This window comes from Ceratotherium simum, chromosome 35, assembly GCF_057802395.1.
Source record: "Ceratotherium simum simum isolate JZ-2026a chromosome 35, ASM5780239v1, whole genome shotgun sequence".
In the NCBI taxonomy this organism is placed as follows: domain Eukaryota; kingdom Metazoa; phylum Chordata; class Mammalia; order Perissodactyla; family Rhinocerotidae; genus Ceratotherium; species Ceratotherium simum.
This window is the reverse complement of record NC_141934.1, coordinates 16,434,380-16,451,144: the sequence shown is the minus strand read 5'-3', so window position 1 is coordinate 16,451,144 and position 16,765 is coordinate 16,434,380. Positions and strand designations below refer to the sequence as shown.

The 16,765-nt window shown below is 46.6% G+C and overlaps 1 protein-coding gene across 1 annotated transcript in view; it reads left to right on the top strand.

Annotated features, from left to right (window-relative positions):
- SRRM4 (serine/arginine repetitive matrix 4) overlaps positions 1-16,765 on the top strand; it is a 149,089-nt gene that overhangs the window by 101,475 nt on the left and 30,849 nt on the right. The window contains exons 2-6 of the mRNA XM_004430125.3: positions 4,144-4,290; positions 8,254-8,340; positions 10,778-10,849; positions 13,569-13,595; positions 15,412-15,462. Coding sequence (XP_004430182.1) covers positions 4,144-4,290; positions 8,254-8,340; positions 10,778-10,849; positions 13,569-13,595; positions 15,412-15,462 — 384 coding nt within the window. The remainder of the gene's footprint in view (positions 1-4,143; positions 4,291-8,253; positions 8,341-10,777; positions 10,850-13,568; positions 13,596-15,411; positions 15,463-16,765) is intronic.

Genomic DNA, 16,765 nt, shown 5'->3' with positions numbered 1-16,765 from the left:
GAACCTGCGAACCCTTGGGCCACCGGAGTGGAGCATGCGCACTTAACCACTACACCACCTGGCCGGCCCCTGGAATGTTTCTTTAAGATGCAGATTCCCGCATTCCACCCGTTTGGGGCTCTGACTTATTACATCTAGGATGGGACCTAAGAATCTGCATTTTAATCTCCATTCCTAGAGTCCTCTGATGCTGTGCCAGGTTTGAGACACCCCGGATGACATGCTTTCTGAGTCTCTTTCAGTTTTAAGAAAGCCGAGAAGCAAAGTGTTGGAACATGTTGAAAAAAAGATCTTAAATGTCATATTACGGAGGATGTTTTTCTTCCTTCTCTCACCACTCCCCGTCTGCCTGGTAGAATTAATTACATTTTTGTTTGTGGGGTGCCCAGCACCAGGAAGGTGAAGCCAGTGCTACTGGAGGAAAGAACAACCTACCACATCAGGGAGTGTCAAGTTAGAAACTGCAGCAACTCCATTACACCTCTCCTCACCAAACCATTGTCAGGATTCCCCGTCCCTGATTCTGAACCCTGCTGCTGGCGGTGATGGATGAGGCATTGTCCTCACCTGAGCCTTGTCCCCCAGTGCCTGGCAGCAGCATCCACAGCACTCCCTACAGCGCAGATAACCTACACCTCTCCTCCCTCCATTGGCACAAGTCACTGAGACCTTCCACCCAACGCCAGCACTATTTGTCGTGTATTTATTCACTGCCAAATTCCTCACATCGGCTCTCCATTTTTGCCTATCACAGAGTTGCCTCAGGTACAGATTTGTCTTGGTTTCCTGTAATGCTCAGAGAGCCCGAAATACCATTCTTGTGTGCGTCCAACTCAACGCTCTGCTGGGCAGTACGCATACGTTGATAAGCTAACTGATCACTTTTCTAAGAGAAATATGGACTAGAGTAGAAAAGGCATTGACTGAGCCATCTGAGTAGACTGAGGCATTGGGTTATTTCCACCAACTGTAACCTGAAGGGATTAGTTCAAAGCATCTCAAAAGCCCTTTCTAACTTTTTGAAATAAATGAATGTTCTCTTCAGTCAATGCATGTGCTCTTTCATTTATCCATTGAATGAATGTTGCTGAGTGTTTACCAAGCAGCAGGCTCTGGAGAAGTAAGACATGGCCCTAGACTGGAACCCATAGTCTAGTGAGAGCACAGGCAATGCAATGGCAACAACACATATTAGTGAGAGCTACAGTAAGGATAGCAAAGGGACTAACATAACCTAGAAAAGGGGTTAGATCTCCCCAAAAGCCTGCTCCCTCCCCCACCATTTCCACCTCATCAGTGGTGACTCCATCCTGCCAATTGCTCAGGTTCAAAACCTGGGAGTCGTCCTTGACCCATCCCCTTCTCTTATTCTCTAGCACCCCACATTTAACCAGCAGCAACTGATGCTAGTTCTCCTTTCAAAATATGTCAGCATCTGGCCACAGGTCATCACCTCCATAGCTACCACCCTGATCTGAGCCTGGACTATTGCGATAGTCTCCCCATCTCTGTCCCTCCCTCCCTTCTGTCTACTGTCCTCAGCCAGTTCAGTGACGCTTCTAAAATGTAAGCCAGACCATATCCCTCCTCTGTGCAAAAGGCTTCCCATCTCAGCCACAGGGGACCCAAAGGTCTTCCCAAGACCTCCAAAGACCTCTAGTCCTTGCTGGCTGCTCCTTGTATATGCCAAGGGTCTTTGGACTTACTCTTCTGTCTGCCTGGAACATATCTCCCATTTCCCACAGATACCTGTTTAAAAGTTATATATTACTAGGCAACAAGCTACCCCAAATCTTTGTAGCTTAAGACAACAATAAATAGTTATTATGCCTCCATTTCTGTGAGTCAGGAATTTGGCTGGGTTTGAGACTGGGGGTAGGTGTCAGCCAGGGCTGCAGTCTCATCTGAAGGCTTGACTGGGCTGGAGGATCCACTTCGAGGCCATGATCTCACATGGCTGGGTGGTGCTGGCTGTCAGCAGGAGGCCTCAGTTCTTCTTCACGTGGGCTTCTCCGTAGGGCTGCTTGAGTGTCTTCACAATATGGTGGCCAGCTTCCCTCAGAGTGATCAGTCCCAGAGAGAGAGACAGAAGCCGCCTTTGTGACTGAGTCTCGGAAGTCACATGTGACCACTTCTACTACACCCTGTTTATTAAAAGTGAGTCACTAAGCCCATCCAATACTCAAGGGGAGGGAAATTAGTCTCCTTCTTTTGGTGGCGGGAGTGTCGAAGGGTCTATAAACATACTTTAAAGCCACCACAAACTGCAAGGCTAGTCCCTAATTCTTCAAGTCTCTACTTCCCTATTACTTCCTCTGAAAGGCCTTCACTGGTTACTCTATACAAAATAACGGTCACCTCCTCCCATTTCCTAGCCCCATTACGCTCATCTATTCTCTCCATAATTTATTACCATCCATTATTCCATATTATTACTTGCTTATATGTTTATTATCTGCTCCCCCATCTAGAATGTTAACTCTATGATCCCAGGGGACATCTCTGTCTTGTTCACTGCAACCCCACACTTAGAACTGACCTGGACGCACTGCAGGCACTCAGGGAATTGGAGAGAACGAATGCAGGTTAGCCTAGGCCAGGACAAGTATGGGAAGAGGCAAGCCTTGCTGGGAGCTGGGCAGAAATTGTTAGCTTTGAGTTGTCTGAAAAGAGACAACTGGATAGACTGGAGGAGTAAAGACACGGAAATGGGACCCTCACAGTAGGAGAAGTGGGGCAGGGAGATGTCGGGATAACTGAAGCCGAGCAGGATGGACGGGAGTTCTGGAGGCGTGGAGCTGGCGGGGAGGACGGCTGGGCAGCCCTGACTGGAATCGCCATCCCTCCTGGGTTTATCTCCCAGCTCTGCTTCTAAAGATGTACCGATAAGCGGCTGACAGAGATGGATGTGTTTTGCTGCCCTTCCTTCAATATCGACTGAGGTTGGCTTGCTCTCCTGACAGCCCTAAGGAGCAGGGGGCTTATCAGATGCATTCATCTGGAGTCATAAAACCAATCTTGATGCACTGGCTGCAGGAGCTCAGCGCATGAGAAATGCTAATGCCTTCGATCAGTGCTTGACCTGGGATCTGCAGGCCGAGGGGGGAAGCAGAGAAGGGCGCTTGCTGGTTGGTGCCAGATCCACCTGTGTCTCTCAAACTCCTGACTCCTCCAGGTTAGGAGGCAGGAGATTTGAGTGACGGTCTCTTCAAAGATTGAGTAACTAGGCAACTTCTTTTCCCTCTCGGGGACTCACAGAAAGAGGTGGGACTCAGGTAATTTCCTGGAGTTGTCTGGAACTCATCTCAGAGGCAGCGGAGGGAACTTCAGGCCTTCATGGGAACTGCCATCCCAAGTAGGTGGCCTCATACCTGCTAAGGACGCCAAACTGGAGGTTTGATTCCCAGGGAAGTAAAGGGAAAGGGAACTGACACTTTTTAGGCCTTTCTGTTTGCTTATATTATCTTGTTTTATCTTCACAACAACTCAACAATATATGGACTGCTATTACTCCCTATTTTATTATTGAAGAAACTGCAACTCAGAGAGGTTGAGTGACTAGCCCCAGGTCCTGGAGCTACTAAATGGTGAAGATAGTGTTTGAATTCGGGTATCTCTGTTCCATTCACAAGTAAGGCAAAGAAATGGGATAGAAATGGCAAAGGGGAGTTGAAACTAATCCTATCATGCCTTGGCCTCCAATTATGTCTTGAGTAAGGAAGTGAAATGCTGGTTCCCAGCCTCTCCCTGTGATTTAGTTGGCATAGGCTAGGCTACGCTGTAGTAACAAATAAACCCCTAGATCTCAGCGGCTTAACCTAATGAAGGTTTACTTCTATCATGCAAAGTCTGATGTGGTTCGGGCATCTCTCCTCCCTCAGTGAGCTTCGCCTTTCAGAATATGTGGCCTCTGTCACTGTGACACAGGCAGAGGGAGCTGGAGAAGGCACACAGATCTTATTGCCTTGAACTGGAAATGACATATGTCACTCCCACTCAGAGACCAGTGGCCAAAGATAAGTCCATGGTTCCAACCTAACTGCAAGGAACATTGGGAAATATTAGGACATCTATGACTATTTGATGAACATTAACAGTCTCTCAGATCCTAACACTTTTGCCTCCCTATTTCTTCCACTGTAGGACAGAACCCCAGAGCAGCCCCATGGTGCCGGCTCAGGATGGACCCTCAGACAAGCTAAGTCAGCATCTGGCCACTGAGGCCTTGGGCACCAACAGCTGGGAGAGAGACAAGGCCTGCCGGGAGCTCAGCCCCGCCAGAGCACGCAGGTGAGACGGTGCCCCCACTCCTCTCTTCAGTCCAACGGGGAAGGCCAAGTTGAGGGTGCAGAAATGAAGTTCCATTCTCTGGACACTCCTCCTCTCTCTCTCCTCTTTCAGATCCTTAAATCAAATCAGGTCAGCAAATTTTTCTGCAGAGGACCAGATAGCAGATACTGGTCCTTCTGTAGAGGACCGGTTGTGCGCCAGATGGTCTCCACTGCGACTACCGGCTCTGCCATTGTAGGGCAAAAACAGCCATAGGCAATATGTCAACAAATAGGCACAGCTGTGTGCCAATAAAACTTTATTTATAAAAACAGGAGACAATCTAGATTTGGCCTGTAGGCCAGTTTGTTGCTCCTGTCTTAAAGGTAGAGTTAGTTTTTCTCTGTTTTAGTGACTCAATGAACCACTGACTCCCAAATCATGATTTCAGCCCAGATCTGCCTCCTGAGTTTCAGATCTTTGCCTGCCTTCCTTAATTCAGTTATTCAAACAGTATTTCTTGAGCACCTACCACATGACAGGCATTGTGCTGGCGTCTGAGGACACATTTCACTAAGGCTCAGAGAGCTAAGGTGACTTGCCCAAAATATGGCAGCCGGTAAGCAGCAGAGTGGTTTTGAACTCCGGTCTCTCTGATCTTAAATCCTAGACTTAAACCCACTGCATTATACCGTTGATGCTAATGAAAAAGCCAATCCAGCCCTTGCCTTCTATTTTTAAATTTTGTGCTGTGTACATACAAAGCCTGGCCCGTCTTTGGCTTCTGGAGAATTGATTCTGTTTGCAGCACTGTCTTTATAACCCGACTTCACCAGCTGGTTGAAAGCCTTATTTCTATTCTATTTCTATTCAAACTAATGCACGCTCTCTCATTGCCCTGGGCCTGTATCTACCCCCCAATGACAGATGGAAAGTGAATCGAGTGTTTTTGTCAGCAAAACTCCCCAGATACAACCCCTGCCTCCTTATGTTGAATTGCAGTGTCAAAGCCATTTTACGGATGCAGAAACTGAGGTCAGTAGGTAGCAAGGCCAAAATAAGCCTGAGGACCCCTATCTGGTCCAGATTCTCTTCTTATACCCTGGCGTTCTTGGCTCACTAAGGTAGATGTTCTAAGCCCTGTTGGGCGCCCATCTGAGAATTAGATGGAAGCTCTGAGCAGTTTGGGAAGCCAGAGTAGCTTTCATGGATGAAGTCTGCCCTTCCGCCCAGGCTGCCATCGCTGCTACAGGCTCTCGTTAGGCTTTGACTTCAGTGAGGGAGAAACAGTTAGGTCCTGTCAGCTTGGAGAAGTGAAGTTCAACGTCAGATCTGGAGAATTATCTCCGAGAAACAGGAAAGAAAGTGTTTCTATAAGAGGCTGAGGGAGACAGAGAGAGAAGGGGAGAAGGAAGGGAATTTCCTTACTTTCAAAACATTGTCTCCCAGAAGGCCAAAGGGGAGTTAGTGTGCTCTAGATACTTGTGTTCAAATCTGGGCACTACCACCTACTGACTGAGCAACTATGGGCAAGCTCGTTTTCCTCCCCGGGCCTCAGTTTTCGCAACTGTAAAATGGGAATATTGGGATCTAATTCCCAAGGTCAGGTGAGGATTAAATCAGATCAGGCGTGTACGGATCCTGACTGTGGGCCTAGAATACAAGAGGTGCTTAAAATGTTAGTTTGAGTCTCATGGAACCCAAAGAGAAGGTTCTGGACATGAAAATCTGAAAAATGATGCCATATTGTCAACTTGATTGTGGAGTGTCTGGGCCTCTTGCTCCCTTCCATCTGTGATCCACTCTCTGACATGAGAACAACCACAATAGTGATGGTGATGATGATGATACTAAAAAAGTCATAATAATTTTAATAACAGAAGTTTATTTACTGTGAACTTACTCTGTGCCAGACCAGGACACGTTACATGTGTGAGCTCCTTTATTCTTTGCGGCAAACTTAGGACACAGGTATCATATTTTATTCCCATCTTACAGATGATGAAAATGATACTCAGAGAGGTCGCTGAGCTAGGTGAACAGGAATTTAAATCCAGGTGTGTCTGTTTCTAGAGCCAGCATTCTTTATCGCTGCATACTTACCCTCGGCGTGTTTGACCGCTGCGTATTGAAGCACCATATACTTACTTGCCGCATAGTTGACTGCTGCTTATGTAACTGCCGTGTACTTAGCCACCATTCTGGCCCTTCTGGCCCCGCTGTGAGGGGACACCTAGGAGAACTGGTGCAGGGGAAAGAAAGGGGCAGAGGAAATGCAGACCCACCTGGGTAAAACATTTAGGATTCATGGAGGGGGTTGATTATCTCCCCTCACAGTCCTCAAATCTATCCAAATTCAAGGGCTTTCTCAGTTTTACCCTACCACTTAAAACGATGAGAGCTTTCTTTGTTTTATAAGACATACTTTTAAAATATTTTTTTTCCTTAAGTACGTCTCCCTTAAGTGTTTTTGTTTCTTTTTTTTTTCCCCTCAAATTCCTGGCAGCTGTTACACTGGGATGTTTATAGGAAACAAGATGATTTAACAAGTGACTAAATTGTTTCATCCATTCATCCCTCATTTGGTCACTCGGCAAATATTTATTAGGCTCTTACTCTGTGTCAAGCGCCTGTTGAAGGGGAAACTGGGAAGTGCCCACGATGTTTACACAAGCAGGCTGCTTGCTTCCCGGATATGCGTGTACCGTGCTTTGTGCTTTGTAAGTGTCATAAGTAGCTGGGTACTTAATCCCTATGATATTTATTTTTAACCTGCTAAAAGTGACTCTTGAAAATGTTATAGACATAGCTATATGATTTTATTTATGGGAGATGCAGAGACCTTAACATATATTCTAATGACGATCATTTTTTCTACTAATCATAATGATCCAGATTCTTAGGATGGGATTAAATATGGCAGCATTTTATGATGTTCTGTAAAGAGCTGAGTGATTTCCAAAAGATCAGCCACACAAACCAGTTTGAGAAGGCAGCTGGTTTTGTGTGAAAGCTCTCAGGGTAGGAAGCACACAAGCCTTGATTCAAATCCCAGCTTGGATGCTTCCTAACTGTGCCAACGTGGGTAAGCCAAGTCAACTTTCTGAGCCTGATTTTCTTCACCTATAAAATGAGACGATAAAAATCGTACCACCCTCAAAGTGTTTTTGCGAGCATCAAAGTATATAAAACATTGGCACATAATAAGTGAATAGATGACAGTGGTGTTGTTACTAATAATGACAATAATGTTATTATTAATGTTATGTTTTCCCAGTGAGGAGGAACTGGGTTGGCATATTTCAATTCCCAACCAGTTTTTTCATCTCAAACCATCTCCTTTTGCCATGGGATAATATTTAAAAACATCTCTGGAGGCTGCCCCAATTATAAAAGGAGATAACTTGACTTCATTTAACTTCGGCCTGAGCATTTGAATTTAATTGAACAGGAAATAATTATTCCTGAAGAGCCAAGGTTTTGGGGGTTCTGTGAGGCAATAGAAGATATGTATCTCGTTACATTAGACCTCGGCAAATATACTTTTAATAATCAGCTCCTACTTTAACATATCTTCTGCCTCCTATTACATTTCCAGCAGGAACTACTGACATGGTGTGTTGGGGAGGGGGAGTGCTGAACTGCCGATTAATTATTTAAAAAGTGATTTATTTACCAAGGTGAGCCATTTGCAAGTTCAATGATAAATCTATTAAGGAGCAGTTAACCTCTACAAGTCTGTTTTAAATAATCAATTGGTGTTTGGGTAACGTACAGCGTCTGTCTCATTAGGTTGGCATTCACTCCTTATTTAAGGCACTTAATCTGAAGTGTGACCAAGTCAGCCATGAGGTGATAATTAGGTATTCGCTACAGGTCCTTCATCCTCCAAGGAACTGGGTCCTTATTCCACAGCTGCAACAGTCCTGGTGGGGGGCTTGGGGGACCCTGGGTCCTCTAACAATGACTCTGTGCTCCCCACAGTGCCTCCCGAGACAAAGACTTGACGCCACCGCCTTCCTCCAGGGGAAAGAAGAAGAAGAAGAAATCCACCAGGAAGAAGAGAAGGAGGTGAAGGCGCCTAGGGGAGATGGAACCTTGAAGATGGGGAAAGGGACAAAAGAGGAGTAATATGGGTTTCAGAGTCAAACAGCGACTCCCGTTGTGTTCAAATCCCCTCTCTGCCTCTTAACTAGCTGTGTGACCTTAGGCAAGTCACTTCACCTCTCTGTGTCTGTTTCCACTTCTATAAAATGGTGCTAATACCTACCTCTCGGGGTTTTGTGAGAATTAGATGAGAAAATGGATGTGCTAGCAGCTGTCACAGTGTCTGACACATAATAAATGACCAATTAATCGAAAGCATAGTCATGACCATGAATATTGATTTTTTTTTTTTGAAAACTTACTCTGTGTGGAGGTCTGTGCTAAATACCGTGAGCACCATGAACATTTTTTACCCTTGAACACAATCTATCAGATCAGCATTATTATCTCCATTTTATTTTTATTTTATTTTTTAAAAAATTTTTCCAATTTTATTGAGATATAATTGACATATAAATTGTATTAGTTTAAGGCATACAACATAATGATTTGATATATGTATATTGTGAAATGATTACCACAATAAGTTTAGTTAACATCCATCACCTCACATAGTTAGAATTTTTATTTCTTGTGATAAGAACTTTGAAGATTTAATCTCTTAGCAACTTTCAAATCTACACTATGATATTGTTAACTATAGTCACCATGCTGTGCATTACATTCCCAGAACTTATAACTATTATCCCCATTTTAGAGATGAGAAGAGAAAGGCACAGAGAGGGGGTGACAGACGCTACAGGGACTTGATCCCGGGATCCTCAACCACTCCCACCTAGCAAGTTGAATGCCAAGGATAACGGACTTTATATTTTTTGCCTGCTATTGACTCTTTTGTACCCTATGAATTCTTTTCTATGTACAATTCCTTTAAACTTTTTTGTATTTAAAAAGATTTCCAGATTTTCTTCTAGGCTGCCACTCACTAGACTAAAAGCACGTCCAGTGGTCCAGACCCAGAGGGGAAGGCAGAGACCTTCCAGGGGCCAGTCAAAAATCACACCAAACCTCGGAGGCAGTATTTGAAGAAGCCTGCAGGGGGCAGCAGAGAGCAGTGTCTGGACGACTCAGGCCCCAACTTCCTGGTTTTCTCCTCACCCCATTAAGGGGACCTGCCCAGAAAGCACCTAGAGGGAGATGTGAATGAAGACCCTGAGTTGTAGGGTGAGGGGTGGGACTTCGGCAAGTGGCTTGAGCTTCCTGACTTTAGGGGTGGGCAGAAGAACACTTCCAAGAAGGAAATGGCAGCCGCCAGACTTCCCTAACTCACTTGTCATTCAATAAACGTCCACTGAGCACTAGTTTGGGGACAGAGCTGTGATTCCCTAAGAGTCAGGTTGTTCTCAACCCTGCATTTTCCCCTGCAGACATGTTTTGTTTGACCCATAAAGTGTTTTTTGTGTTTTTAACTGGTGGCCAACATTTAAAAAACAGGAGATTTCATATGAAAATATGTTTTTTTCTGGCAATTTCTATTGAAAAGGCAGGTGTCCTGGAAGCCCGGGCTTGCATTCCCACACAGGACCCTCGGCTGATCTGTGAAGCAGCCGTACCCTTCCGTCAGATGCTCTCTGGTTCACCACAGTCCCCACCACTCCCTGTTGTCTCACGGCCAGCCTGCTTCACCCATTTATGCTAAGAGGCCCCTGTTGGCACTGAGTTTGCAACTCCTAATCTGCTTCAACCTTGGTGTTTTGTCAGTGGGGGAATAAGAGACCTAGAGATGAGCAGTGACATGCCCAAGGTGACTTCCTGAGTTGGTGGTAGAGTCAAGATTGCAACTCAGGTCACCTGAACCTCAGTCTCGCGTCACAGTCATGGTCCTAGGGTAGCTCTGTTTCTCAGGTAGCCCCTGATGGCACCAGCCATGCTGACCACAGGCTGGTGAGATCTCCTCCAGGGGCTCCATCTTACCAGGGAGACAACAGGGTGGGGCAGAGGAGAGACCTAAAGTGTATGAGAGGAGGGGCCCAGAGTCGAGGAGAACAGCAGACAAAAGGAAATATTTGTGGCCTGACCAGGAGGGCAGCTATGGGGGGCTAGAGTGATTGGCAGCAAGGTCCCTGGGGTCAGAGAGGCTTCAGTTTGAATCACTTTCTCCACCTCCTAGCTGTGTGTCTTCGGGCAAGTCACTTGACCTGTCTGAACCTCACTTTCTTCATCTGAAAAAGGAAGATAGCTATTGTACTTACCCAAGAAGTGTGTGGAAGGATTAAGTGAGATAACGTATATAAAACACATGATAACGTTGAAAACAAATGCAGGCTAATATTAGTATTGACATTATCCTTGATGTGTGTTACTGAGAGCTGGGACCCCGTACGAGGGCTGGAGAAGGGTCTTTGAAACCAATCCCGGTCTTTAAAAGCCTCCCTCTGAAGGTGCCTCCCTCCTCTGGCAGGTCCCCGTCATACAGCCCGTCGCCCGTGAAGAAAAAGAAGAAGAAAAGTTCCAAGAAACATAAGCGACACAGGTATGGTCCTTCCTCCTCTGAGAACAGGATGTCCCAGGTGGGTTGGGGATTCAGGTGAGAGTAGATGGTGCCAAAAAGTCATTGGAAGGTTATCATTTCATTTATGTAAAATACACATCTATGAATTGTTATTTATTTGTATCTTTATAACTTGGGACCCCAGTTGCAAAGACCAGAGGCCCACTAAAGTTGACTCAGGCCAGAAGGGGGATGTGATTATAAGGAGACCGGAGTGGTCAGGGACCAGGCAGGCCTGACGGGGAGGCTAGAACCAGGGAGTGGAGAGCTGAGCGCACCCACGAGGGATGCACAGCTCCCAAGCCCGTGTGGGGAGACAGGGCTGTACCCTGTCCCCCTCTCTCCAGGTTGCAGGCTCAGCCACAAAACATCACTGAGTCTTTCCGCCTTGTTGCTTATTCCAGATTCCCAAGGAAAGGCCTTTCTGGTTGGTCCAACTGTGTCCCGGGGGGGTGGGATCCCGGAAAACATGGCTGCTGGGATTGTCTACCCTCGTGGACAGCCATCAAGGGGCACTGTGAACTGTTAACATGTTCCAAGAGATGCCCACTCTATACACATGCACACACATACACTCACACACTCGCACACACGTATGTTTGTCGGGAAAAAAAAAGACTGGAAGGATACGCACCAGAGGGCTCACAATCTGTGGTTCGTGGGCCGAGCCATCATTTTATAATTGGAAGGTTTTGCAATACAAAATCAAACATTCCAGTTCCTCTGTAAAATCAGAAGGTCCGTCTTCATTGGACCGGTTCCCCACGGGCGACCCTCAGCTGGAGCTGAGGAGCTGCTGTGCATTTGGACAGAGTGGGGGTGCTTTGGTTTGCTGCAGGCCTCACTTATCCTGCTGCCCCCATTTATACACGTTTATGAAGGCTGCTTGGCCCCTGAGGACAGGGAGTTTGAAGCTCCTGTAGAAGTTATTTGCTGTGGTTGGCTGTGGATGACAGGGACAGAGTGGCTTATATTTTATTTTTGTGTATCTGTATCTTCCGATTTTCCTCCATCACTGGTGGATTACTTGTGCAATTAAACAACCACAACAGCACAGAAGATAAGAGGTCATTGGGGTTTTCCCCTGCATCTCACCCCTGATTCAAAGTTGCCTCAACGCGGCCTTTCCCTATCTAGGGCTGTGGTCACGTCTCAGTCGTTGTTGCCAGAAAGGTTTCAGCTCAGTTTGGTCTCACCGATTATGTCCACCACCGGCCCGGACATTCTGGTTGATGCTGAGTTTGTGCTTAATACAAGACATGGGCAAACCAATTAGGGAAATGTTGTTAATTAGGTGTTAGAAACCTTTCCCAACATGGAGTCCTTGGTAGAGGCAATGGCCTGCCCAAGACTGTAGACCGCCATCTTGCCCCCTTCCTATGCTGAACAATTTGTCCTAGTTTAGGGGTCAGATGGGGGAGGGGGAAGCATTTTTCTATATCTGGATCTTGGGAGCCAAGTGGCTTCTCACTCAAAGGTTTCTTCTCATGAGAAAAAGACTGTGCCAGAAGTTTGGAAACAGGCTTTTTCTGCTGGCTACAGTCGGCCCAGGGGTTGGAGGTTTAGAGGGAAGGAGGATCATAAAGAGGTTGATTAGTAAGGGAAAATAATATTGCTGACCCTTCCCAAACCCTCACCACTGAACACCACCCTACTTCTGGTCCAACTTCTTGCAATGTTTGGTTAATGATGGTTGACTTTTTAAGACGTAGGAGCTAGGGATAAGGGATGCGTTGAGATTATTTTTTTTCTCCTCTCAAATAACAAGACTTTAGAGTTAAAAAAGAAAAAATTCCCATTTTTCATATCTGTTTATTGAATACCCACTATGGGCCATGAGGATTCTGGGCCCTGGGAACAAAACCCATGCCCTTGAGTCGCTCACATTCTAGTGGGGAAAATGGATAATCATATTATGCAGAGGTCTGTCCTATAAGAAGGCTAAGCTCAGAAGCTCACCCAGGGCTTGTGGGAGCAGAGGGAAGGCACCCAACCAGCCTGAGGGGATCGGAAAATGCTACAAGGAGAAGATGACATCTTTGGAGCTCCAAAGAATGAGTAGGAGTTGGTGAAGCTGTGTGACCCTGGGCAACTTAACTAAGTTCTCTGAGCTTCAGCATCTTTGTAACATGGTTGCTAGTACTACTTCACAGGGTTTGGGGGAAGATTGAATGAGATTGTGTGTGAGATGCTTAGCACAGAGCCTGGCATACAGTAGGAGTTCCACATATGGAAGCTGGTTGTCCCGTGATGATGAAGATGATGATGGTGATGATGAATCCACAACTAGGGAGAGGAAAGATGAGAGGAGACTTAGGGGAGGTAAGGAGGTAGCAGACTCTCTCTTATGTCCCCCTCATCCAATCTCATCCGGGACAGGCTTACTGCCAACTGTGAGTGAGGGTTGAAGCATTGGTAACCTTTGACCTGGAAGTTCAAAATACAAAGCAATGGTTCCCATATGATCTTTGTATTCTTTGAAATCTAAGAGAGGAGGAGGATCGCCTGTGTGTCCCCCATGTAGCCTGCTCACAAATGCACTGATACATTCATCTCAGGAAAGGACACCTCAAACTCACCTGTATTTATTTCCTTCCCTCCCTCCCTCCCTCGGTGTCTTTCTTCCTTCCTCCTTCCCTCCTTCCCTCTCTCTTTTCTTTCCTTCCTCCCTCTCTCCCTTCCTTTTATTTCCTTGAACCAGGTCATTCTCCAAGAGGAGAAGGCACAGGTAAGAATCTTGTTGGCCCTGGCTGCTTGCTTTAGCTCCCTGCTTTTAGGCAGCTTCTGGGGTCAGCTCTCAGTCTCCGCCTCTGTGTTCTTGGCCACGCCCCCTTCATCTTCCTGGGCCTCAGTTCCCTCCAAAATGAAGGCCTGGGGCTGGTTTCCCTGAAAGTTCCAAGCTAGCTTTCAACTTCCATCAGGCCAGATGGTTGCTCCTGGACCAGCCCCTACTGATGCCCCTCCCTGGAAAGTCTCCCTCCCCTTGCCAGAGTCTGTTTAACCACTGGTTGAAATCTTGGGTGGGGGCATGTAGAGAAGCATCAGCCCCAGCCACCCCCACAAAGCCTCCCCAGATCCTAGCTGAGGGACAGAGGCCAAGTCGTACTATACACTGGGTGACCACAGATAAAGCTGTCACCTACGGGGTACTCCCTGTAAATTGGATCTTGCATTAAGCTCTTTCCGTGTGTGTGTGTGTGTGTGTGTGTGTGTGTGTGTGTATTTAACCCCCAGTAATCCCCATCACAACGCTGTGCAGTGGATATGTTTATTATTCCCATTTTACAGATGAAGAAACTGAGACTCAGACAGGAGATGAGACAGGCATGTCCACAGACACACAGTTGGAGGATAGCAGAGCCAAAACTCAAACCCAGATCTTCCAGACAGAGGATCAGGACCCCCTGCAGTGGCTTCTTAAATAACAATAACAACAGAGCAGTTGGCAGAGTACAAAGCCTTTGCATTCAATCAATTAACAAGTAGACATTGATTACCCACATCATCCATCTTCTCAGCCCAACAGCCTGAGCAATGGCCCCATTTCATGGTCAAGGAAGCCGGGTCTTGGAGAGGACAGGTTGATGTCACACAGCAACTAAGCAGCAGAGCTGGACATGAGCTTGGATCTTTCAGTGGGGTCCCGGGCTCTTTCACTCCCCAGGCTGAGTCTCAAATGCAGAGATAGATCCTGCAGCTGGGTGAAACTGGATGAAATCAGTTTTCCCCTTCCCACGACCTCGGCCAGTAAGGGGTTCTTGGTGACCCTCTGAAGCCAGTCAGGCGTGAACTACCAAATAGCATTCGCCCTCTGGGGCCTCTATTTCCTTCCATACGACCCTGAGGCATCATTGTCCACTCTACCCACACCCCAGCCCTCTGACTTAAAAAAAAACAGCCCGGGTACTTGAATATTCATGAGCAGAACATTTTAGAATCTGCCAAGCTTCGTGAGGCTTCAGAATACCTCGCTGGATAGTCCATTCTCTACTCTCAGAGACTGATGGAACATCAATCAAGAAGAGCATGGGATCTGGGGACCCATGGTCTGTAGCCACGTCCCACCTCATCTGTGTGATCCCGGGCAAGTTTTTTAGCTCATCTGAGGCTCAGTTTCCATATCTGTAAAATGAGTGCTTATTAAATTGTGCCTCTACCCCTAGACTGTGGGAAGAATAAAATGAAATTTTTACAAAAAGTATTTAGCAGAGTGCCCACCCTATAATTGAGCCTCGAGAAACGGCGGCTATTATTATCGTTACCTTTATAACTGCTGTTATTATTAACCTATCAAAGCTGACTTTAGCATCCTCTGCACCCCATCCTCAGTCTATATGTGTGGGTCGCTGTCTCTGGCTGAACCTGCTGGGTGAAAAAGTTGGCAGCGACTGCTCTGTTAGCTGATCATTTAGAAATGATCAGCGTCTGTTCCAAAATTGCCTGGATCTAGTGGCCACTGTGTGTTAAGCATCTTAACTACTTGTTTATTTTTAACCTTAACCGGAATTTTGCATCTTTCAATTAATTGGTTATTTCTTATTTAGCTCCTCTAGCCCAAAAAGCAAAAGAAGGGAAGAGAAGAGGCACAAAAAACAGTAAGTAGATTCCGCCTGGAACATTCTCTCCAGCTAGGGGAGGTGGAGGACCTGGCCTCTTAACAGCCAGGGTTCGAGCGGCCAATAAACAGGGAGAGGCAGAGGAGGGCGGGTGGGTGAGAGGCAAAAAGGAAGGGCAAGACGGAACTGACTGTGGACTCGGTTCCTTTGTGGGTTTGGGTATGCGCGAGTGCACAAGGTTGTGTATATGATATGCATATGCATGTGTGTTTGTGTGTGCATGAAAGTGAATGGTGTGCACCTGTGTGCCCGACATGCCCACTATATGTGAATTCTGTGTGCCTGTGCATGCAGAGTATATATTTGTATGTGTGTGTATATGTGTAGTATGCATTGTTTTTAAGTGTCTACATTTTTCCATCATGCAAACATTTGTGGGCACTGTGTGTACGCAATGTGGATAAATAATGTGTGTGGTATATATTTGCATTCACACGAATGCATTATGTATGCCCGTGCTTATGTGAGCGTGAACATGAACGGTGTGTGTGTTGGTGCAGTCTGCTACTGTGTGCAAATTCGATGCACTCTGTATGCACTGCTTATTAATATACGTGCATTACACATATGGAGGGTGTGGGTGGTTTTAACCTGTGCACACGTGTGTGCTGTGTGTGCACGAGTGGTCAAGGGGGCATGACCACGTGCATGCACATGCCTGAGCGTGCATATGCGTCCGAGCCCCGGCTGCTGGGGCTTACAGCATGGAGACGGCACTGAAGCTCCAACCCCAGTCTCGGGGCCCCAGCTGGTTCACGGTTGATAACTGGTAGTAGAAATTCAAATCAGCCAGCGGTGCCTGCGAAGTTCAGTTCCCAGCCAAATCAAAAGTAAATTTGGTTACAACCCACCTACTTTATACCCTGCAAATGCTAGTGCGTGTATTTTCCAATCAACTAATATTTTATCTCCCGCCAAGAAGCTTCTAAAGGGAGGATCAAAGGCGATAAGATGAAAGGCAGTCGGCTGCCAAGGAGGGAAAAGAGGAGGCAGGGGCTCAGAGGGAGGGCGCCAGCTTTGCTGCCCCAAGGGTCCGTTCAGTCAAGGTCAGTGTGAAGGAGGGTATTTCAGCCACCACTACGGGAGCCTGGGGAACGTTCCAGAAGGAAGCAGTAGAGCTTTGAATTAGCTCAGGGGAGAACTTCCCAGTCACTAAGCTTGTTCAAGTCAAGAGGCAATTATTGGTGATATGTATTGCGTGTGCCTTCACACTAAGCACAGAGCGCATATTCTCAGAGACCTTAGCATCACTTGTCCAGTGGGGCTGCAGTACAGACAGCCA